The 24,588-nt window shown below is 40.2% G+C and overlaps 1 protein-coding gene across 3 annotated transcripts; it reads left to right on the top strand.

Moving 5' to 3' along the window:
* Nucleotides 1-323: 323 nt before the first annotated feature.
* Nucleotides 324-22,741, top strand: CHKA (choline kinase alpha). 3 transcript variants are annotated; one of them, XM_038137941.1, is made up of 12 exons: nucleotides 324-753; nucleotides 4,064-4,175; nucleotides 11,079-11,132; nucleotides 14,812-14,925; nucleotides 15,544-15,677; nucleotides 15,945-16,049; nucleotides 16,414-16,472; nucleotides 18,480-18,567; nucleotides 19,447-19,555; nucleotides 20,033-20,139; nucleotides 20,472-20,553; nucleotides 21,332-22,741. In XM_038137941.1, the coding sequence occupies exons 1-12, from the start codon at nucleotides 443-445 to the stop codon at nucleotides 21,389-21,391; spliced, it is 1,335 nt and encodes a 444-aa protein (XP_037993869.1). In that variant the 5' UTR covers nucleotides 324-442; the 3' UTR covers nucleotides 21,392-22,741. The 3 variants fall into 3 exon arrangements, with proteins under 3 accessions (XP_037993869.1, XP_037993870.1, XP_037993872.1); XM_038137944.1 differs by lacking the exon at nucleotides 324-753 and adding an exon at nucleotides 813-1,178; XM_038137942.1 differs by lacking the exon at nucleotides 11,079-11,132.
* Nucleotides 22,742-24,588: the final 1,847 nt, after the last annotated feature.

Below are 24,588 nucleotides of genomic sequence, written 5' to 3'. Positions count from 1 at the left end.
ACCCAGCGGCGGCAGCTCCACAGCACAGAGCGCCGTGAGGTGTCCCCTCTCTCCCTCCCTCCTTTTTTTCGTTCCTTCCCTCAGCGCTCCCCTCAGGCTCAGCCCCCGGCCCGCGGGCGAGCGCCTCGTGCTGCCCTCGCGCGCGCGCACCAATCACAGACGCCTGGAGGGGCCGCGAGCCGGGTGCGCGCGCCCGCCCCCTGCCTTTCCTACCCACCCCCGCTCCAAGGGAGGAACCGAGAGCCGGCTCCAGCCAATCGCAGGCAAGCGGTCGTGAAGCGTGAGGCGCGAGCGGGCCCGCGTGCCGAGACGCCGTATAAAAAGGGGGCCGGGCGCGAGCGCGGGGCTCACTCGCCGCCGGCGCTGACGGCGGAGGGACGCACGCGAGCTGCCGCCCCCGCCCGCCGCCCCAACGGCCGCCGCGCCCCCCCCACGCCGCGCCATGAAAACCAAGTTCTGTAACGGCGACGCCGACCCGTCCCCGCTCGGGCTCCTCCTTGGCCGCGGGTCCGCCGCGACCGGGCAGCCGCCCTCGCCGCTAGCTCACCCCGACCCTGAGGGGAAGGACCCCACCGTGGCGGGCAGAGGCGTTGGTGTCGCGACCCCGCCCCCGGCGCTGCCTCCGCCGCTCGAGGAGGAGTCGCCGCCGCTCGACCCCCGGACGCGGCGCCGGGCGTATCTGTGGTGCAAGGAGTTCCTGCCGGGGGCCTGGCGGGGGCTGCGGGAGGAGCAGCTGCGCATCAGCCCCATCAGGTCAGCGCGGAGGGGGAGGCGGCCCATCCAGGGGGCGGGGACGAGGGCGCGCCGCGGGTCCGAGCCGACACCCGCGGGGGAGGCGAGGGGCTCCGTCTTTAATTTCATTTTATGCTTTTAAATCCCTCCTGAATTCGGTTTAGTGGGCGGCGGGAGCGGGCTGGTGGGTGCGGGGGTCCCGGGGGCGGTGCCGGCTGCGTTGCCGCGCCCCCGGCCCGGAGCGGGCGGTGGTGCGGGGAGGCGGCGGCTGCTGCCGCTGCTGCATCGCCACGGCCCCGTCTCGGCCCTGCGCCGGGGGAGGGGCCCGCGCCCGGCCGGGAGAGGGATGGAGTCGGCAGAAACCGCTGCACCGCGCCCCGAGCTCCCTGCCGGGGAAAGGGCCCAGATGGGCTGGCCCTGGCCGCTCCGCACTGAGAAGTCATCAGGTAAACGCGGTGTACCGGCGATGTGAGTCATCTTCTACAGCACACAGTAACGAGTGCTTGTGACTCAGCACGTTGGCAGCAGGGATATGTAAATTGGGGACGTTCTGGAAGCCATATGATGTAATGTGTTGGAGATCTTTGCCTTCTTTGCAGAATTAAATAGCATCTTTATTTTGCCCTAACTAAATCGATGTTAGTTCAGAGTTTCCCCTTTACGCACTGCTTGTCTCACACCTTCCAGACTGCTCGTTCTACCTGATTAAAGACAGAGTCGAGGACAGTTTCAAAGGCTACTGTTATCAGTTTGTTTTCCTTATCTTTCTACTTTTGTCCTACACAAATCATGCACTCATTTATTCTAGGTACCTAAGGGAGCACACATAGTTGACAATGCTCTGATGTGTAAAACACATCCTGCTCATTTCTAAATTTATTTTAAAAGCCTTATTGAAAAAATTAGCGACTCACTGAGATGCAGTGCAGGTAGTATTTGTTTTTCTAGGTTGTTTCTCCTCATTTGACACGATCATAAGGAGTTAATGGAAGGGAGAGAATTTTTACAAAACCAATACAATTCCTAAACAGTAGACTAATCTGATATGTCTAGTTTGAGTTGCTTAATTAAATTTTCATCTGTATTAGTGTGTGTTGTTGACTTTGGTTCTTACTTTCTAAAGCCTTACATTTTAACACAGTTATCTTTGCATTTCTTGGAAACATCTCATGTGAGACAACACTTCAGAATGGCTTGGTGCTTTCTAAATTGGGCAGAAGAGAAGATGAGCTGAAACTTAAGAATGTATAAAGCCATGCTAATTTGTAGTTGGGATTTTTTGGGAAAAGTCTTCTCACCACTTTCATCTCTGGAAGATGCATCATATTGGTTTGCTGATTCTGTTTTCAGTCAGTGTGCATTCTCCAACATGTCCATTAATATTGCAAAATCATGTTCTTGTACAGCTGTCAGTTAAGTAGCTGGTAGCTGTATCTGTGTGAGTGAGATGTGCCCTTTTGACCTTTAAACAAGCTGTGGAGTTGACTGACCTTTCAGAAGAACAGTGCCTTTTATTATGCTCCTGTATGGATTTCCTTGATAACTTTTCCAGGTAACCTTTGAAGTCTTAAATGCTGTAGTGAACTTAAACTACAGTGAAACTTCTGTTAAATGGAGTTCAGCATCACTAAAGCATGCCACTTTAGCTTGTCTGGTATAAAAAAAGAAGAATTTCTGGGCTTTCACACACTGTGCAAGCTGAGCATTTGTTTAAGTCATATAACTATACAGATTCTTGAGCTTTAGTCCTGTATTTCTTGTAAAGTATTTTTCAGTATGCATAGTTCTTCTATTTAATTATTGTTCTTCTATTAAATAATTTTCACCAAAGTTTTTGTCAGAGGCTTAGAAAAGGCAGCAAATGTTTTGGTTTTTTTTTTTACAAAAATCTGTTTAGCACAGTTCAGATAAAGCCAGAAGTGTAGTTAGTGTAACTAACCAATTTTTGGATTGTCTTTGAGTAGCTGACTCTGCTTTTCCTTTGAAATCCTTTCCATCTGTCTCTTGGGTTTTTTTCCAACCTGTTCACCTTCATGGTTCAAAGTTACTTCATATCTTGTCTCTAAACATCCTTTTTTGGGTGCCTGCCAAGCCACCTGGTTCTTTTCTGTCTCCTTTCTTAAGCATATTGTGCAGCTGCTGTTTTACCCTGTCTTCTTGAGATTTCTTTTTTTCTTCTCAGTTGTTGACTTTGGATATGTAGGCCAGCCCCTGTCTCCTCCTTGGTAGCCTTTTTTTTTTTTTCCAGAAAGTCTTTTCTGCTTCCCTACTGTGTTGAAAGAGAGCCCAGAAGAATATTTGAAAAAGCATTGAAAGGAATGTCAGGTTAGGACTGAGAACTGCATTTTAGCCACTACATTTTGGATCTGCTGTGGATTCTTGTAATCCAAGGTCACTGCAAGGTATTATATGTTATAGGCAAAATCACTTGCAGAAGGAAAATTTGAACATGAACAAAATGATAATGGAAAGATTGCAGACAAGCAAAGCAGTGAAGAACATGTGGGTTGAGTGGATGTGTGTTCTTAAGAGCTGCAAGAACCTCAAGAAACTTAAGATCTCATCAAGATAGACACAAATTAGGGAAATCTGTGCTTCAGTCATTCAGATGATACACAGACATGCTGGGTTTTTTACATAATTACTGTCTAACAACAGTATTTTTACATGAAAAAGTCACAGCATTTATTTTATTTTCCACAGCTTTATTGATCTAGATAGATACTAGATCAGAGAAACTGAGTGTGATTTTAGATTTGACAAATACATGAGCAGCTTATTTCAAATAAAGAACTGTTTTAACTGTAAAATTCAAAATTGAAAATGTGTCCCTAAAGAAAGACAGCAGAAATGAGACTTCCATCAGCAAGGCTGTAGCACAGGTTAAATCTTTATAGCTGAGTTTTGTAGCTGCCAATTCTGTGATAACAGGTCTTAATTAAAATTTGGAGTTTTATATTCACTGCATGGTTTTGAACTTTTTCTGCCATTGTTTTGCTTGTGCAGCAAAGTATATCTGTCAAGACTCCAGCATCGCTGAAAATAATTTACTTAGCTCTACATAGTTGTTTGTTGCATTTTACATCCATTTGTTAATAGCTTGAGCTGTAATTTGGATCAATAGCTCTGGCTGGTGAACTGTACACTAGGAAGCACGAAGCTGCCATATTTTTATCAAAGCCCCATATGAGTTATTGGTACTGTTGGAAAACTTTCTTGTTAGAATAGACCAATTAATCACACCAAAAGGCTGTTTACTGCACCTCTAATCTGTTGAAAACAGAAGATGTGCTTTTCCAAGTTAGCCAATCAATGTATTTCCTGTCTCCAGAGGTGGCCTCAGCAACATGCTGTTTCAGTGCTCGCTCCCTGACACCATTGAGACAGTTGCCGATGAGCCACGGACAGTTCTCCTGCGTTTATACGGTGCAATCCTGCAGATGGTGAGTACATGCAGTGCTTTGGGAGTGGGAGGGTTTCTGCAGCTTCACTCTAATGTTTGGAGATCTTCATTTGTGACACCATGCAGCTTTATTCTTTAGGGAATGTTTCTGTGGTGGGGGTTAGATTGCAAGCTGAAAGCAGTTTTCTTTATGGTTTGTTATTGTCCAGAACTTACACTCCTTTTTACACAGATCCCGACTGGCGCGAATTAGCTGAAGGCTCATTTGCTGTTTGTTTTGGCACTAATGTTTTGTTTATGGTCTTAAGTTTGGACTGTGGTGTTTCAGAATAATTTGCTTCTGTACAGAATGTAGGACTTTGACATAACTAGCTAGATTGCAAGAGACTAAACTGCTTAATTTTAATCTTGATAGCACTTAGGAATCTTGGAGATTAGTTGAAGGTTTTGTCAAGTTATACACCGCTCAAGCATTTTATTAGATATTATGGGTACTTGTGCTGCTAGAAGATTTGATCTATAGTTTTAGACTAAGAATGTAGCGTGAACATCAATACTGTACAGTCATCTCATTCCAAAACATGCTTTCCTGAATGCGTGAAATGCCTTACAGCTGGCACAGAAACTTAACCAGATGTTTTGTTGAACTCTCTTAATGTTACTTTTATTTGGTTAGTAAAATGTAAATAGTATCGAAATTTGTCACACCTTAAGTGAAGTGGTTGGCAAATCTGTTTCAAATAGTAACATTTAAAAGCAAGACTATTTGTAGTCTTCCAAAGGTCTCTTCTAAAGTTGAGAGATTGTTACTCTAGCACTGTACAGCAGATCTTCTCTTGTCCAGCTCTGCTACATACTTGATTATATTGCAAATAAGCAATCATAACATAAGTGTTTAACCTTATGAAAAATTGCAGCTTCATAACATTACATCTGTATGTTGGCAATTGTTTGTTTGACTTAGAGGGTTTGGTTTTATTATCCAGTCATTTTATCTTTTCCAGTACTCAGTCACTTGCTTTGAACAACTGATCCAATATCTGCAGAAGATTCTCTGTTCCTGAGATTTCAGCCCATTCTTCCTGCTTCTGCTGTCTTGACCAAACTTACTATTAAAAGTCTTATTAGATACTGTTGCTTGACTGACTTTGAAGTGCCCCTTTATTATATTATGTGAGTTGTTAACTTTCCTGTGGTAACAAACTTTACCAGAAATATGTAAGATATCCCAGTGGTTTGGAATAGCATGAATTGCTTGGCTACAGCACCATATGTGTGTTGGGAAAGTTAAACAAGAAAAGTATGTAGAAGTTCAGTAATTGAAGCTTAAATAGTTTTTAGTTTCACTCTCACTAAAAGCAGAGTGAAAAAAGGGGGTGTGAAACTTTGTTTTCAAAATGACTCCTAAGATTGGTGCTAAGTTGGGGTTATTTTTAAGAATTAATACAGGTTTCAATGTAATGCTGAGTTAATACGTAGAAAGCTTGAGTAGGAACATGGGCTGTAAAACTATTGTAGTGGTAGAGCTTCTGTTTCCCAAGAGCTGTAAAGAAATATGACCTTTCCCTTATTTTTCAAAGGAAAAATAAAGTGGACTCTAGAATTTGGCTGCCCTCTTCTTCCCTCAGGGTATTTTTTAACTTGCCTCTTCTCTGCCCCTATCCACTGAAGAAATCAAAATAAATTTCTGGGCTCTAAAATCAGAACTAATTTGGTTTGAAAACTGAAAGTGTGTTCATAACTTTCTAACCTTTCTGCTCTTGGTGTTGAAGGATCTTTTGAGATGTCTAACTTCCTTTATTTCCATAGTGGCAGTGAAATGACTGCTCTTGTTGGTGCAGTTCACTAATGGTTAAGTAAGCAGAGAAAGTCCCAAGGTAAAACTTTGATTGCATTGAGGTTCACAATTTTTGTCAACAAACATTTGTCTCTTCCAGCCCCTATACCTTAAGTGCAAGTTAAAATATAAGCAAACTGTTTTATTGGTTATTTTGAAAACCTCACATAGGACTTCTGAGTTTCTGGGTGGCATAAGCAGAATGTTATGACAAGCCTGTTAAGTGGGAGTAATTTGACATTTTTAGTGAAGTTGCTTAAGTTTAAAACCCTGTAGGAATTAAGGAACACTGCTGAAGTAAGTTGAGTTTTGAGACCTTATGCTAAAATCACAACTTAATTCTCAATGACTTTATTGTAACTGCCACTGGGTATTAGTAGTTACCACTTGTTTGTTTGAGCCTTTGTAGCATGTCTTAACTCTTGTCCATTTTACCTTCTGTTGAAATTGGAGCACAAACCAGTGATATCAGTTCTTTATCTCTTTACTGTAAATACTGTGTATCTATAGCAACCTGCACCAAATTATTGTACGTACAGAACACAAGTTTAAGTTAAAATTTTGAATACCAGTGAAAAATGGATCTCTCATTACTAACTTATGAATGATACTGGCACCATAATTCTTTGAGCCACCTTTTAAAGGAACCTTTTTTGCAGTTTGAAAATAGCTCCAGTTTGCTTATTATGACTCTTGGAAGACACAAATGTCAGTACATGAAACTCATCCAATATAAACCATGCCAGCTGGCTAAAGCTGCCACACAGGGAAGGCTTTGTGCCTTCCTCTGTCATAGCTGATATGTTTAAGCCGATTTTTTGTGTGCATGACTGTTTTGGGGGGAGCTGGGTGGAGATGAACTGTGCTGGCTCGGCCATTATTATGAATGGTCGCACTGGCATGGATGTTTATAAATCAAGGACTTCTCTTGAGTATATCCTTGAGCAGAACTTTTTTTTTAAGACAAGTATTGTACTTGTGACAGGTTAAAGTACTAACCACATTAAAACTCCAATGTTTGAGGCACAATGCAGATATGTCCTACACTGAAAAAAGGGAAATGTCTTACTCTGCTTCACTTATTCTTGCTCCAGCTTTGTTGCTCAATGTAAAGAGGAGCATTGAAAGTAAAACTTGTGGCAAAATGTCTTTAACTGTTGGTTGTATTAGTGTAAACAACTGAAACTAAAGGTTATCCAACAATATGCCATTTAATGTCCAGACTTTAAAATTGGATTTCATATTCATATCACCATAGTGTTTCTACTTAAATTCAAAATAGCATCTTGAAAATGCTAATAGGATTTCAACATAAGGTGGCATCAACACAAAATAAGCTCAAATCAAGGTGAAATTTCAAGTTCACCTATCAAAAGGTAACTCAGATTAATTCCCATTCTTTTACACGTGTTAAAAGAACCTTGAACTCTGACTCACTGGGACTCTGTTACCTTTACAACAGCCAAAACAAAATCTTGTATACAAATGAGGAAAAACAAACCAGGATACCTAATGTTCCTTTCTGGTCTCTCAATTTCTATGTGAGCAGATGCAAAATGAGTATAAATGGTTGCCACAGTTCCGTGGTATATCTTTTCCCATACCTGCCTTGCTGCCTTTTATTTTGTCTAACTAAATAAAATGCAGACTGCTGTGTAACTGTAATTATCAACGTCTTCTGTGGTTGTTGGTGTCCATGTCTGTTTGTAGCATGGAGTAACTACAAATCCCTGGCACTGGCAGACGGCTTGAAAGAAACCAAGCACCTCTTACGGGGATATATTTGTGTTGGGTGGCATTAAGGGTGTTCTGGGGGTAATGTACCACTTTAGTTGTATATGCATGTGTTCTCTGCTGCAGGCTTGCCCATGCGATCGTGCCTAGAGCACTCTGGTTTCCAGGTGACAGACACGATTCACGGTATAGTATGAGATCTCTGAAGTGGAGCATTCTCTACAGCTTTCATTTTCTTTAGTACTGGATTTCATTGTTTAAAAGTAAGCCTTAAGTAGCACCAGCTACTGTCTGTGCATCTGAATGTTTACAGCCAATAACAGAATATCAAAAAACTGTCCCTTCCTCTTCTCTGCTCCCTCATAACAGAATGGTAGCTTGAAATGTAGAGGATTGGAGTTGTGGCTTTTGTAGAGCTTGAATTGGGAATTCTTCACATGCTAGATTTTTAGGACTTCAGCAAATTAGTATCGGTTCCTTCAGGTCTGACAGGGATAAGTGATCAATGGCAGATCCTTAGAAGCAGAAATGGTTATTGCTAAATCTAAAACTGGTTTTGTTCCATACACTGAAGTTCAAACTGACATCTACCAACAGCTTCTAGAAAAGTTTCCCCTGCTCAGGTCACCTCTAAGCTCTGAGGCAATTCATTGTAATGTTGTGATTTAAGATTTGAATTCCTAGGGATTTATCCAATTCAAACTATTGCAGTATTTTGAAGTATTGAAAACTAAAGCTGAGTAAGCTCAGGAAAATTGAGTTATATTTTATTTAAATTTGTGAGCAGAACTCAAAGTTACGTATGAAAAAAAAAGATAAAAGTTCCTTCTCTGTACAGAATTCTCTAGTCAAGCATCATGTGGGTTTTTTGGTAAGAGACTTATCTTTCAGGTATCTTCTGTATCTTTCAGGTACAGAAGAAATGAATTGAGGACATTAGGAAGAAAATGTTGACCTCAATTTTTTTTGTATCAAATTGCCAGATGTATAAACACTGTCTGGTCATCTGAGCAAAGATCAATGTGTACTGTTCCCCATTCAATTTAAGTGATCACAAATTAGACTCTAAACAACTCGTATTGAATATAGTTGTCCTCCCTTACTAAAACTGTAGTGAACTTTCTCAGGGTTTTGAGAATAAATCTTCCCACAATAAAAAAAGCTCTGAACAAATATTTGAAGAAATCTTGAAGCTGTAGAACACATGTCCTTTTCTAGTTAGTTTCCATGTAGAGAGAGCAATTAAAAAACTCTAGCAGTTACTCGGTGATTCTCTTTTTCAGGTAATTAAAATTGCCTCATTTTTGTTGATGTAAGTAGTTCCCAGAATTGGACATTAGTTGGAGTGGGCTATTAAGAGTTATGGAAAAAGTGAAATTGATTTTGCCAAGAACAAGTGAACTAAATAGGTTGATCAAATTATGAGATGCCTTATTTTGAGCCACTGTTCTCAGAGGTGAATGTGGAATCAGGAAATAATCAAAATCTACTATTTTAATCTGTTAAACTCTGTAACTTCTGGTACATAATATTGCATCCTGCAAACATTGTTCTCCTTGCCCATGTATAGTGAAGAATTTCCTAATCCTAAGCTGAGTACATGGCCGCTTGTGAAGTCTGATCCTCTCCAAGCTCCCATTCATATTTGCAAGTTATTTACATTTTTGTATTCATTTTCTTCTGGAAACTAATGCTTCATGCTGAGGGAACAGAAAAGAGGGAAGGGATGTTGCAGAAGTCTCTTGTGATGACTGCAGTATAGCCCGAGCTGTCCCTTTCTAATGGCACAGTAGATGCCATTAAGCTGTCTCCAACAGCAATTTGAGGTGGACTTTTGGAACTGGCTAGCTCTTTATACAGTATGACCTCTGGAAAGCAGATGCCAGTTCAGGTTTTAGGGAAAAGTCTAATTGCTTACCTTCTGATTGAACGGAACCATTCTGAGAGCACCATTTATCAGGAAAGACTCCTGAATGGTGAGTAACTTTCTGACTGCTCAAGAAAAATCTGAGAGTGCTATTGATGTAGACCATGCTTGTTCAGAGAAGCCCTTCGTAAATGATTTTAATGCTATTGAGTAGTTACACATTTAGCTGTAGTGAATATGTTTGGACTTTATTAATTTCCTTGAAAGTAATATAAAGTAACAGTAGTTTCCATATTGTCTTGTTTTAAACGTATATAGTAGTGTTATGGGAAGTACTTGCTGAAAGACCATGGATTGTTGTTAACTGTCCTTCTTCTGTAGCTTCTGAAATACTGTAACTGCAGAGCTCGTTGTACTGTACTTAAGGCAGCTGGTGTTGCTTAACTGTATTGCATTAAGTTCATATTTCCACCCTTGCTTTGGACATGTTAGAGCTTTGGAAGAGGAAGGTATGCACATGGTTCTGTGAATGCAATGTTTGTGTTGAGAAGGTGGAGATGCAGGCTGCCTTTATGGGCCTCTAAAGCTAGTCTGGTTTAAACAGTCAATGGTGGAATTGCAACATAAATAGCAGCCACAAACTGTCACTAATTCTAAGCAGATATTTGCTTTCTCTTCTCCTTACCTTCGAGCCCTTTAAAGGACAAGGTTTTTAATACATCTTGTATTTTTAAATGTGCAGCTCTATTAAAAGCATGTGCCATTGAGGGTTCAGTTGCTGAGGGTGTGGTTTAATATTCTGAAACTGCTTTATAATGACTCTTAATAACCCTAGCACAATACGTTATGCATGGAAATTGTTCAAGTTTTGCTAGTATAATGTGGTTCCTACTGAGACACCTTTGGCTTACATGGGCAATTCATTCTGAGAACAATCTTGGATTTGCACAGCCAGTGGTACACTGGACATACAGCGAAGACAGCACACTCTAAATAAGAAAATTCTAGCCACAAGACATTTGGAAAATAAGGTAATAAGCAAAAAAAGTGCTTTGCAACCTTCATAACATGACTCTTCCAAAGTCCTTGTAAGGCTTTTATGTAATCTCTGTAATGCATCTCAAGTGCTTTGGCTGGAAGAATCTCATCCCAGATGTCATGCAGAGGGACTTAATTTTCTCTTAATTACAAACATTCCTCTGAGCTTATGGTGCATTGAAATCTTCTTTTGAAAGACTGGGAAACAATAAAAATAAGTGAAAATCAGGTATTTACACGAGTGGCTTGGTCTCAGTGGCACATCCTTTTGAAAGATTTTGGAACTGTTGGAAGTGTGGTGGTCAGAGGTCAGATGGATACTAGTGCTGTAGCTGTCACAGACCTGAGACAGTGTTGAGACTTTTAGTTAACTGTAGCTGGTACTTCTACTCCCTTTGTTCTGGTGGTTGCAGGTTAATAACTTTAAATTTCATCTTCTCATTGTGTTTGCTTTTTCTCATTCATAGAGGTCCTGTAATAAGGGAGAGTCTGTACAGTCTCAGAAGGAAAATGACTTGCAAGTGAGTAATTAAATTTGCTTATTTCACAGAATTTTGTAGATTATAGGGAAATATGGTGATCCGGCTTGCTTTAAACCAGTAGTTATTCCACCTGGACTGTGTCTATAAGATGTAAAAAAGTAATGAAGAAAAGAAATTTATTTGCTCACAGAAGCAACATTATGTGAGTGTCTGGACATAGCTTGGAAAGATTCAAGAATCCCACATTATGAAGCATCCCCCAGTTCTACCCTAAACCTAAATGGTTTCTTATCATTTTGAATATTGGTATCAGTACTGCTATTTCTAGAAGAGTATTAGACTCTTCTTAAGTAGATGAACATCATTTCTGTGCTTTACCTGATCCCTAGTTTTTTAATACATTGATGAACTCCTCTGAGGAAAGTACATGGAGCTGGAGAGAACTTGCTCTTGAACATGAAGTGTTCCTGATTAGCACTGGGCTTGGATCATCTCTGCTCTGCGAACTTTCAAGTTCTTGCATTTGGAATAATTTCTTCTCCTGCAGCATAATATTTAGCTGAGTGTCTTTTCCTAAAGTCATCTGAATAGGATTTGGTGATTTAGATTTCTACCCTGGCAGTATTTTTCAGAAGAGGATAACATTGCAGCACGCTAGCCAGATGCCTTGGTGGTTATGTACTGTTTTCAGCTCGTAGTGATTTTGGCAGTGACTAGGGAAAAGTACATTTTACTCAATTGATAAGTGCTGCTTGTCTCCCCTTGTATTTTTGCCTTCTGGGAATGCCATCTGAAACATTTTCAAGCATTTGTTTGGTTTTGGTTTTTTTTCCCTAGTGAGTTGAAACTGGTTTTAAATTTTTTGTTGCTGAATGACTGCTTTTGAAGTTTGGTTGAACTTTGTTTAGCTTACTGGAACAGCTTCAATCAGTTGAACTGAAAAATATGCTGGTTTGATACCTCAGTTTTATTCAAAGATGAAAAATGGAGATGGTTTGATTTCTCCTCTACCACATTCATGTAAAATAATAGTTAAAGGTATTAAAAAAACCCCAAAAGTCCAAACAAGCCCCACCCTGGTGACAGAAGCTCATAGAAGTTTTGCAGTACAGGAAACAAGTCTTTGAACTTCAGAACTTGATCTGTGGTATTTGTTTCTTGAAAATACTGATTCTCTGCTGATAGGTTTTCTGCTATTAATCTCATGGTGCTGAAATTTCACTGTTGAATCAGTGTTCTCAAGAATTACTGTCAGGATGGATTTGGTAATTTTTTTTGTGTCTAGGTTATGAGAGGAGATGATATTCTTTAGAGAGAATAAAATCCTCTGGGCTCACTAACAAAGTCATTGTAGCTTCTGAGTTGCCCGGATATTGGACAATCTTCTGTCAGCTCATAAGGCCTTTTAACAGGAGTTTGCTTTACTTTGGTTTTGCTGTAATTTGTGGTAATTTTCCTTAGAATATGACTACTTTATGTATTTTACAGTGAAATTTTTGTTAAGGCAGGAAAAAAACAGAAGCTTCAGTTCCGACTGAAGTGTATAAAGGCTTCTGATCTCTCCTTGCCCGTATGGGAGTTGCATCCTGGGAAAGTCTTGTAAAAAATGTTTATAATTGCTAGGTTTGAAATAAAACATTGATCTCTAAGTATTCCTTTAAAAACATGAGTGGTCCAATCTTCTCTAGAAATCTAAATACAAGTGCTTATGGATGAATCTCTGAAACTGGTCAAAATGGAGTGCTTTAGATCCTAAAATATTGTCTGGGCAGCATTAAGTATATTGCAAAGTGCTTGAAGGCATTGAGGTACATAATGTCCTTGGCTACAGTGCTTGATCCTTTGAACTCATCAGGTGAACATTAATGTGAAGAGTCAGATACCTGGAATCGTTCAGTGTCCACATGAAGTATGCTATAGAACTTCTTTCATGTCCTTCAGTAGTTTATTTCCACACCTATCCTGTGTTTGACAGTAGTGTATGGAGTGGAGACTTGGCAAATGGTCCCTTGGCTATTACGAAGGAGAAGCCTTTGTGCCTGAGGTTACATGGATGGTATTGTTCCAAAACTCTTACTGGACTTGTGTTCAAGTAACCATTTGATTTCAGGAGAGGAAAGTTCTTCTGGTGCTTGTCACTTCTGATGCATGAAGAGATGTCTTAATGAATAAGATGGGCTTTTTGTACTTTGTTATCCAAGAATAGTGAGTTGCTTTTCAGTATGATATGGAAATAAGGAACTGATACCTTAATGGAAACAGACTTAAAAACGCTTGGTGTTGTACCAGGTGCAGTCAAAGTCAGTGTTGGTTAATAATAGAGTGGACATTCAGTAGCTTGTAACTAATTTCCTTCTTGGTGCTTGGCATTAGGTTTCAGAATTGAATGGAAAGAGTTCACACCTGTGATGGTGAGGGCAATGTGAAATTATTAAAAACATATTTTTGGTGTGTTAGTGGATAAAGCATTTGGTGTTTTGAGGAACTGGGATGAAAAAATGGAGAACATAGATGCAATACATTCATATGCAAGTTGTCTTAAAGTCTCAGTGCTGCAGAACACAGTTACATGAGTCTTTACTACACTTCAATATGAAACACTAGAATTTATTAAAGATCTCAGAATAATGTGTGGGACAATAATCAAAATAATTTATCAACGGTGCTGCCTGAAGTGTACTCAAGAGTGGAGCTTGTATACAGTTATATACTGTCTGATACTGTGTTGACTGCAGTAATGCAAAAGGATCTGTGGTCAGAAATACCTGAGAGGTTTCTTAATGTTGTGCTCTTCGTTCTTACACTTTTAAGTGTTATGGGTCTGACTTTGAGACGAGCTGCTCAAAAGTAGGCAGTTACTTGGCAGATTTTTAGGATTTGAGTAGAGCTGGATTCTGGTGAACATAATTGCTAGAAGGAGATATTTACAATGTGACCTCTGTGCTTAGTTACAGATAATCTTACCCATCCAGGAAGCTACACTTCAGTGATTTTTAACTGTGCTTTTGAGACTAAATATTTCATATTTCTGTTAACTTTTAAATTCATATTCAAAAGTTGTCTGCTTGTCCTTGTTATGAACCAAGCCTATTGGTGTATGAAAACCTTAGAGAAAAGTTACTGAAACTTGAGGTATGTTTGGTGGTAGAAAGGGAAGAACATTTATACACACACATTCCTTAGCAGAAATTACTTCCTCACTTCAAAAAAAACAAAACCCAAAAAACTTAGGATTTCCTTCCATTAAGCACATTCTAGGTTGTTCTTCTAAATGAAAAGTGTTGTTCAGTTCATTCACTTGTGTAGCTAAAGTGTTCTTTTGAGAGGTAGTGTTCTGAAGAGTATTAAAATAGTTGATATAGGATAATATTTGTAGTTCCTGTGTTGTGTTTCAGTGGGATGAGCTCCTCCAGGAAATGAGTTTGCAGAGTTCCCACAGGTTAGAGAGGAGAGGGTGTTTTGGTTTTTGCAGTTTTCCTTTGACGTGACCCACCAAAAGTAATACAGATTTTCTTCCTCAGCTATAAACTTGAAAGCAAAATACTTGTATTGTTCCCATGCTGACTAAAAGTTATTAGTCAAGAAACTTTGATTAGTAGAATGTTGAGTCTTTTCAAAGCTAGCCCTAAAATTTCTCACTTGCTAACAGTTCAGCTGTTGTGCACAGCCACGTTAATTTCTGTGCAAGCACCAACTAATGCTTTGGTTTCTTCGGTAGGGAGCAGAAGCCATGGTTCTGGAAAGTGTTATGTTTGCCATTCTTGCAGAGAGAGCACTCGGCCCAAAGCTGTACGGAATCTTCCCACAAGGGCGACTGGAGGAATTCATTCCCGTAAGTCCTGCTCGTAATTAGTTAGTGGGCTGCTGGAAGCTGTTTTAATTGATCATGACAAGAAGGTCTCTGGACTGCCCAGAAAAGCAGGGATGTGGGAATGGAATACTTGGCTGCCTGTAGTAATTGCTGTCTGTAATTTGATACAGTTAGAGTGGGTGTTGCAGAGCCCCATTGTAACTCTTGCCAGGGGGAGATATCTAAAAACTCTTCAACTCTAGCAGAGGCTAATAAATGAAGATAAAAAGTCTATTAGATACCAAACATAGCATGGGGAAGCTGTGGAGTAACACTTCCCTTTAACAGCAGCAAGAGCAGACGCTTTTGATGTTCTTAAATATTTATACTTGATCTGCTTTGAAGATATTCTTAGTGTGAGATGTGATACTCCCCAGGTCTTGAATCTAGAAGTGAATTGATTAAGTTGTTAGTAGGGCTGGCTAACAGCTTTTGCAAAGGCAGCAACTTTGCAAGTTCATCTGTGAGCAAAAAAGAGTATTGCTTGAGTACTATACTGCACTTCACACTGTACTGCATGGAACCTAGTGCTATATAACTAATCACAGCTCTGTAACTCATCAATTAACTGTATTGTAAGAATACTGTGTTTTATTACAGAGCAGGAAACTGAGCACTGAAGAACTAAGCTTACCTGACATATCTGCTGAAATAGCTGAGAAGATGGCCAGATTTCATGGCATGAAAATGCCATTCAATAAGGAACCTAAGTGGCTTTTTGGAACAATGGAAAAGTAAGTTATGCAATACTTCATGGGGAAAAAAGGTGACCTGTTGTAATTTTGATAAACAGATCATTCTTCCTGAATGCCTGAGAACACAAGCTTTCACTGTACCCAGAAACTATCACATGAAGGACTTCAGTTACCTTGAAGAACAGTATTGTATTCTTCAGTAACTCTTTCAAACTTCCTTGATTTTAGGCGAAATGGTGTCATAGTATGGGGCAAGAATAATATACTCGTTGTTACAAACCCTTTATTATTGTCTCTTCTTACCAGGTACCTAAATCAAGTGCTGAGAATTAAATTCACCAGAGAATCCCAAACCAGAAAACTGAACAAACTTCTCAGTTACAATCTCCCCCAGGAAATGAAAAATCTTAGGTGAGCTTATTTTGTCTACCACTATCTTCTAATCTCCACAGTTTCTGGATGGATTTTTGTATACTTGTTCAGACATGTTATACAGTGTAACACTTTATATGCATCTTACTTTGCAAGCCGGGGATTCTTTTTGTTTCTGTGACCAACCTGAGTCTCAGAAATACAAAATTCTATGATGAAATTGCTGATCTGACTTACTGATAATGAAGTCAAACTTTATAGTGCTGATGTTTTGTTCCTAATTAAGAAAATAGGCTGTTGCTAGGAGGGAATAGTGTTTCAAATTCTTACAACAAAATTACCTGGAAGTGGAACTGAACTTGGTGATTTGTTACTTAAAAGATGCTCTGTTGCTTTTTTCTAGAGCTATGCTTGAAGCTACTTCTTCACCAGTTGTATTTTGCCACAATGATTGTCAAGAGGGTAAGCTGCGAATATTTCAGTATTGCTCAGTGATGTACTGTTGAGCCTTTTCTGGTGACTTGTTTGCTCTCTGAGAGGTAGCCACATTGTGGAGGTACTGTCCTGACTGGTGTTCTACAGTACCAAAGCAAAGTATGAGCTTGTGCAGCCCTTCAGGCTTTTTCAGAGAACTCTGGTGTCGTGACTGGGTTAAGCTAAGAAGGTACTCAAGCTCTGTTAGTACAGGTCAGCTGATGATGGGAGCCTTATATGTTTTCTGTTTAGACCATACCTTGCTTTGCTGCAATATATGTGATCAGAGTATGGTGCACTGCAGTCATTTTAAAAGAAAGATGCCTAAGAAGTGCAGTGAATGGTGAAAACAGACAGTAGGGCAGTTTGACATAGCAGTTTTTAATTTGTACTGATAAGAAACTCTAGGAAAACCTTACCCACCTTTTTTTAGTGTTGTCTGGGAGTCATGGAAGGAATAACAATTTTCCTGAGCCAGTTACTGAAAAAGATGAGGAGGAAGCAAGGCTGAAGGTGTGTTGGGTATGCTGTGTCACCTGAACAGTGGATAAGCTGGGCTGAACTGGAAGGATGCTCTAGTAGGGCTGTTTTGTTGTCACTGGTCCCAGCTTTGTCAGCTATGGCAGAGGAACTGCACGGCAGAATAGACAGAAGGATAGGCAGCAAAAGGGCAAAAGGCCACTAACCTGAGAAGTCAGTAGTGGTGGAGTTTGGGGTGTCCTTGCTGATGTGGCAAGGTGCACTACCAGAGCAGTCAGAGCATATTAGGGCTGAGGCAAGCTGGGGAGCCTAAAGCTCCAAGGGGTTTGGGGGATGTGTGTGAAATACTGTGCTGCTTTTTCTCTTGGTGCAAGAGTGTGGCATGGAGAACAGATGTACCTGCAGAGTCACACTACTGCAGAACTTGACATTGCTCTACATTTGTTTACCAAGTGCTACTTGACAGAGGCAGACTTGATGTCTTTTAGATGAATTATAGTGATGGTGTGACTTGAAAGACACATCAGCAATTGCCTAAACCTTCTGGTTGTGCCACGTATTAGAACAGCAGAATGATCAGATTGACTTTCAGGCTGCTGAAAGGCAATTTCTGTCCCTAGTGTTGTATGATCAGTGATAGTGCTATGCTGATATGAGAGATGCTGTGCAAAGAAACAATGCAGCAAGGATTGCTAATGCTGACAGGGCCACCTGAGCCAGCTGCAAGCTAAACTGGAGAAAGAGGATCCTTGGGAAAACAAAACTGCCTCTCCCTTTACAGAAACTTTCTTGTTTTCAGCTTTACAAGGTAAAGCTATATATCTCAACTTCCAGAGAGCTGGTGAACAGCCAGTGCAACTTGGCTTTAACTAAACCCAGCTGGCAACTCGGCCCCACAGAGCCACTAGGTCTTCCCAGTGAGATTGGGAAGAGAATTGGATGGGTAAAACTCACAGGCTAAGATAAAGGCAGTTAATTAGGGAAAGCAAAAGCTGCTCCCACAAGCAAAGTAAACAAAGAAATTAATTCACTGCTACCCACAGGCAGGCAGGTGTTCAGCCATACCCAGGAGAGCAGGGACCCATCACACACAACAGTGACTTGGGAAGGCAAACACCATCACTCCAAACATCCCCTCCTCCTTCTTCCCACTCTACATAGTGAGCATGTAGTATGGAATATTCCTTTGGTCCTTAATCCTCACAACTCTGCCTGCACCCAGGTCCCTTTTTGGGCTGGGCTGTGAAGCAGAAAAGACCTTGACTCTACAGAAGCACTTGCTGTGCAATAACAAAAACATCCTGTGTTATCAACACCACAAATCCAAACATAGCCCCGTGCCAGCTACTATGAAGAAAGTTAACTACCCCTGCCAAAACCAGCACACCTATAACTTTTCAGTGCACCTATAAGGGATAATTTGGATTAGCTGAACAATGTTCCTTGAGATACACAGTACTGCTTTTTTCTGATTTTTCTGCATTATTAAATATGCAGTATTATCTTAATTTTCAGGTAATATCTTACTTCTGGAAGGCAGAGAGAGTTCAGAAAACCAAAAGCTGATGCTCATTGACTTTGAATACAGCAGCTATAATTACCGGTAACACTTTATTTTCTCTTCAGCGTGGAAGTCTGGTCCTTCCTGCATGCTGCAAGGAGGCCAAGTGCTGCATTACTGATTGTTTGTCTTTTTTAGTGAATTGTGTTCTGCTTTGATAGTGGTGGTTAGCAAATATAACTAATCAAAACAGTTGTGATGCTCTTGAGTTTAGGCACACAGCAGAGGCAAAGTTGTTGTGGCTGCTTGATTGTTCAGACTTAGAGGGTTTGTTATGTACAAATGGCTTCTTGCTTGCATGTCAAAATTTCTTTCTAGTGGGAAGCTGAGGAAAAGGGTAGATTTTGTGTGCATATGTACGTAGGGCAGCTTTGCTTTTGTGTTTTTTCTTTCTGTCCTTTCTAATGGCTTTTTCACTACATGGTTATGCTACATGCTTTCTCTTCCCTCAGCTATCCAGTTATGTGGTTTTAAGGATGATCTAAGTGTATATAGTCACTGAGATTAAACACCACCATAGCTGGAACATAATAAAACAGTGAATTCCAATAATGTAAAAGTAGAATATATTGAAAACTTTGAATGTGATCTCTTGGCCTGCAAGAATGCCAATATTAGAGACATTTGACTTCACGCTGAGATGTACCACATACTGAAGTTATTTTTAGTGTCTCCATTGGTATAAAGCTTGGTAGCAAAATCTAGTATTTTCATGTAGCTTTTGTTCTTAACTGCCCCTCCTTACTGTTTATTATAACTTGCAAAAAGTTGTTTGCTGGTTATCAATTCTCTACCTCCAGCAAAACTGCAGTAAATTCTGAGTAGCCCAGTGCTTTTAAACTTGATTATGGATTAGCTTAAGAAAACCCCAGATTACTAGTTTGCAAATATTGAGGTACTTTGTCTTTATTTCTTTTTCAGAGGATTTGACATTGGAAATCACTTCTGTGAATGGATGTATGATTACTCATATGAGAAGTACCCATTCTTCAAAGCCAGCTTTCTTAAATATCCTTCAAAGAAACAGCAGGTAGACACAAAAGACATAGTTAAATGCCAGTGTCCAGTCTTCACATCTTAACTCTCTTTCAATTCCCTTTTGGACTTCCTGTGTCCCAAGATATTTCCTCCATGACTTCAAGTGTAATACTTTGTCTAATCCTGACTAACTTTGCTTTAAAAATCATAGTAACTTAATAGCTATTCAGAATAGAGTATTTCCTATGTGCAGTGTACCAATCCACCACAAAGAGTCCACTAGTTGTAGACTGCAACTATGAAATTAGTTGGCAGTAGCAATATGCTGCCTGTCCTGATATTATAACTTTTCTTAAACCAGACTTTCAAGCAATTGTTAGAAGCACCATTAATCTTAAAGCCAACTCCAACACTGTTGATGGTTGGAAAAAAATAAATGCCAACTTACTAGAAGGTCTGCCTAGGCCTGAAAGAAACAAATATATCTTGAGATGAAAAGTTGTAACTCAGTTGTTTACTTGCCTTCCAGCTTCATTTCCTCTCCACTTACCTGTCTGCATTCCATGATGGCTTTGAAAATCTGAGCGATGAAGAGAAGTCTGAACTAGAAGAAGAAGTGTTGGTAGAAGTTAACAGGTAACCTGCCCTGTACAACTGTATCTTCAGACTTCTGCTGTGGTAGCTATACTGTACATATCTCACTGGTGAGGAACTTGAGCCAAGAGAGATTGAAAGCTGTTTATATGTGGTAAAGAACAATCTGTCCACTGTAAGATTAGATATGTGATATACACTAACAGTGGAGTGAACAGAATACTACTCAGTGGGGCATTATTTTTGTAGTATCATAGTTGAAGAAAAGATGTGGACATCCCCAAACTAGGGAATACTGTTCTAAGAGGACATGGAAATAAGGTGTTGTGACTTAGCTAGGTATTTATCTCAATAACATAGCCTTGTAATTTCAGGTTTGCCCTTGCATCACACTTCTTCTGGGGTTTGTGGTCTATTATACAAGCAAAGATCTCATCCATTGAGTTTGGGTACCTGGTAAGTTTTATAATTGTAGTTTTACACAAGTGAAAATGAATAATCTAAATAACTTGTGGTCCATTATTGAAAATGCAATGGAATGGCCTCTCAGAGCAACTAGTATCTTCTAAGTGGTGTAAAGCTTTTAAAAATCCATTTGTTACTAGTTTGTGCTCTTTCCTTAAGAATGTAAACAACATCTAAGATCATAAAAACTTCAGAAATTGTTCCCATGATTATGTAGGAAGTGTATAGCCTTGTCTGGCTACATTGCAGCATTACTCTGCAATAAGACATCCCAGGCAAGAGAGAGGCCAACACGCAGTGAGAATTTCAAACTAAGTGCAAACTCAAAGTGCACATGTTGTCCCATGGTGATGTTCAGTGTGCAGCAGTATCTGTGCCAGGTAGCAGCTTGTACCCAAGAAACTGATCAGTCCAGCTCTTGGTCTGAGCTCAGTGTACTGTAAACTGATAGGACTGGCAGGTACATGGAATATCTTACTGGAAGTGTTGCAGGAGCCAACCTTTTCAGTGAAGTCCTGGCCTTTTTAGTACCTGTTTTTTTCTGACATTTTGGCAGCAGCTAATTGTGTTAGAGTTGAAACAAAATTGGAGGAAATTTTAAGAAGCCAGAACACCTCTGGAGAGATTATCCTTCTGAATAGAGCTAATTAGTGCATTGAGATGATGGATTAGAAAAGTAACACAGTTAATACCTCATTATGTTTCCCCATCCCAAAAAAGAAAACAGCTGTTTACTGGATTGAATACTGAATGTCTCTTATTTCTCCAGGAATATGCGTTATCCCGATTTGATGCCTACTTTGATCAGAAGATGAAGCTGAAGGTGTGAATGTGGGAGGAGTGGCCTGTTGGTTACTGTATGAAGAGGGCAGCTGAACAGAACTTTCACTGTGCTTAGGCTACTGTATCTCTAATGAAGGTGTCACTGAATTCCAGTTCGTGGGAATGCAGGTGTACAGTACTGAGGACTATAAAAAATTACTTGTTTACAGTTCCGTAAATAGTTGGAATGAGACTGGGAGGCAAAAGTAAAATACAACCATGCAATATCTATAAATCTTTCCAATCTAGGAGCTATTTTGTATTATGGGAGAAGCTTAAAATTAGGTGTCAATGCCACATGCATCAGAGCAAACATGCTGTGGGTACATTTTTGGGGGATGTTGGCATTCTGGTTTGTGTTGTAAGCTGAACAGCTGTAAAAGCTGATTTGTTGTTGACACTGCCTCTTAAGGAAAAGGAAAAGCGAAGGAGACAACTGCTAAACTGTGAAGTTGGCTTAAAAACTGACTGTGAGTTAGGTTCACATGCCCCAAGAACACTATCTTCAAAGCTGCTGATACCTTACACCACTTTAACCAGAAGCAACTAAACACATTGAAGCAGTGTGCTTTAAAGTGTGAGTGACGCACACATGAATGTTTCTCTTAGGCTGGTGTGCCTGGGAAATGAAGTATGAATGAGCTTTGAACTGGACATTTTGAAGGAGTTTGTTTTGAACCGTTTGTTCCATGTCATTCAAGAATATGCTTTAGCCCAGCCTGGTTCTCTTAAAATGCTGTGATCTGCACAGTGGGTTCTGTGGGCTGGCAGCACTGGGAAGAGTGCCTTGAATTGCTCTAGCAGCTCCCCAGGTAACTGGATTGGCATTGACAGTACTGGTAATTGAGGCCCATCTCTCTTCTCGTGTTGCCACAGTATATGGCTGTAATAAATAGAGCCAAAGACTGTGGAGAGCACTTCAGGAAGTTGCTGTTCTGCCCATCCAGTTCTTATGTGGCTTGAGAGGTGCTTTTATTGCACCTTCAATTCTCATCATGTTCCAGGAATCCAGTAAAGTGGAGCATCTTGTGGGGAACAATAACATGTATATTGAAACTTGAGTATAATCTGTGTACATGCCATCTAAAGACTTCTTTTGATTTTTGGGAGCTTGTTTATTTTGAATGTTATTTGTTTGTGCTTTCTAACACACTGTATTATAAACAAACTTGTAAGTTTACCCTTTTTGACTTGTATAGCAAGTACTGTTTGAAGAGGCTGAAAAAATGTGCAGCATTTCATGTACTGTATAGCAGAACTTGTAAAAGCTGTCATGTTACTCTCTTGTACAGAGAATCATTTTCCATACATTCAGTTATTAATACTTTATAATAAATATAAAGCACTTAAAAACACTGTTGTTGATATTCTTGAGTCTCTGTTACAGCTGCAGGGTAAAATAGATGCCATTTCTGGCCTTAATCTGAGTCCTTGCAAAGGCAGACTGAGATACAGGCTTAGTGCTCTGGGATATATCTTCTACTTAAATGTGTCTTCAGCATTTATTGTGTAATTGAGTTCCAATAGAAAGAAAGGTGTTTAAAGCAAGCAATGAAAAGCAGACTGAACATCAGTTTATAAGTCTATAGCTTTAGAGGTGGGGGAAGAGTTATAGTTGAAGCACTTTGCTCTATCTGCCCTGTTGACTACCCTCAAAGCCAAGTTAAAAGGCACCAGCACACATTGAGTTTTACTACAAACACTTCATGAGGTGTGCCAGTATCAACAGTCAGGTCTTTTCTCTAGGCTGCTGAAGGCTTCATTTACAATATTGTTGCACACAGCAAACCCTGTGGAAATGGCAGTATAGGGGAAGGGGTGGGAACAAATAGTTCAGAATGAGGCTTTGCAGATAGTTAAAAATATTATTGATATGTAATAGGCATCTGGAATCTTGGCAAGTATTCCAAGGGTAAATTCAAGTTCTTGAGAAACCACCCATGGATACTGACTCATCACTTCACATTTCTCAGAATGAAATAGGGAAAGGGGCTCAGTCACAGTGGTGCTAACTGTAATAAAAGGTGTGATTGGAGGTGATCCCTTTAAGGGATGTTGCAGTGTCTCTTAAGTTCAGAGAGGAAACTCAAGTTCTCTGGTGAGATGATTTGGGTAAGTCCCAGAATTGTGCAGCTGTATACCAGCACTTCCACTGTGATCCCTCAGGGTGAGGGAAGGCCTTGAAGGAAAGCAGAGCATGCTCCAGCATGTGCCTTCTATAATTGGTAAATTGGTTTTTAAAAGGATGCAGTGCCCCTGAGTGTGGTGTGGTACACTTGGTGGGGACATAGGGAAGCCAACACTTGTGAGAAGAGACTGAGACTATGCTTAGTCACTTCCTTGTATGTTTTTCAGTTTTGCCTATTGATGGCAAATTCTGTTTTCTTTGAGAACTTGGAGCAGACAAAGGAACTGGAGTAAAACCTTCTCTTACTCATAGTCACTGAATGTTAAAGCTGATTTATAGGCTGATAAAGCAGCTATTTAAATGTGTTGGCACTTCTTAAGACTTGGTATAAAGGTGGTTAAGTATTTCTTAGTTTTTAACTTCAAAATGGATATGGTCAAGCTGATTTGCTTTTTGGAAAGGCAATTTAAAAACTACTGATTGATCCTCCTTTCAGTTGATTTGTAAAAATAATTTGTGCTCAAGCTCTTGCTTGAAGCTGCTGGGTTTTATCTCCACTTTGTGAATTCTTGTCTCTGGACCTGCTATTAACTGGTGAAAATGTGACTTTTGGTATAAGAGTTGAAAGAAGAGCGTTTGTTACTTTTAAAGGAAGCTATTGCTTGTCTAGCCAGACAGCTCATCTCAGCCATCACCTGGAAATAATTCAGTGGGTAATTGGCCTAGTTTAGTGTGTACCCCCATCACTCCTACAACTACTTATATGTTCAAAGTGCCTCACTACATCTCCTTAAGGATTTTCCCTGCACAGTCCTAGGGCCTTCTCTTTAACTGGCAAAGTAGGTATTTTTGGGCCGAATTGCATACAATCAATTAGTAAATTAAACCTCTTTGGTAGTGGTGATGCTACTAAATAGAATGACACTATTTTTGGAGTTGCTGTTCTCCACAGAATTGATTAGGGAAAGAGTTTATTTCCAGCTCTTCCTCAGGGTACTCACTCAGCAAGGAGAAACTGGCAAAAAGCAACAGCAGCTTTTGCTCTCTGTGACTCTGGGCCTTTCCACCAAATGCAA

Source organism: Motacilla alba, chromosome 5 (genome assembly GCF_015832195.1).
Source record: "Motacilla alba alba isolate MOTALB_02 chromosome 5, Motacilla_alba_V1.0_pri, whole genome shotgun sequence".
Classification (NCBI taxonomy): domain Eukaryota; kingdom Metazoa; phylum Chordata; class Aves; order Passeriformes; family Motacillidae; genus Motacilla; species Motacilla alba.
Note: the sequence above shows the minus strand (reverse complement) of the source record. Positions and strands in the feature narration are given on the sequence as shown.

Bases quoted from the DNA above. Each gene is read 5' to 3' on its own strand.
- CHKA (XM_038137941.1), top strand. From the start codon at position 443: ATGAAAACCAAGTTCTGTAACGGCGACGCCGACCCGTCCCCGCTCGGG. The intron at 4,176-11,078 runs GTGAGTACATGC...TCTCATTCATAG, and splicing joins ACGGTGCAATCCTGCAGATG to AGGTCCTGTAATAAGGGAGA. The intron at 15,678-15,944 runs GTAAGTTATGCA...TCTTCTTACCAG, and splicing joins CTTTTTGGAACAATGGAAAA to GTACCTAAATCAAGTGCTGA.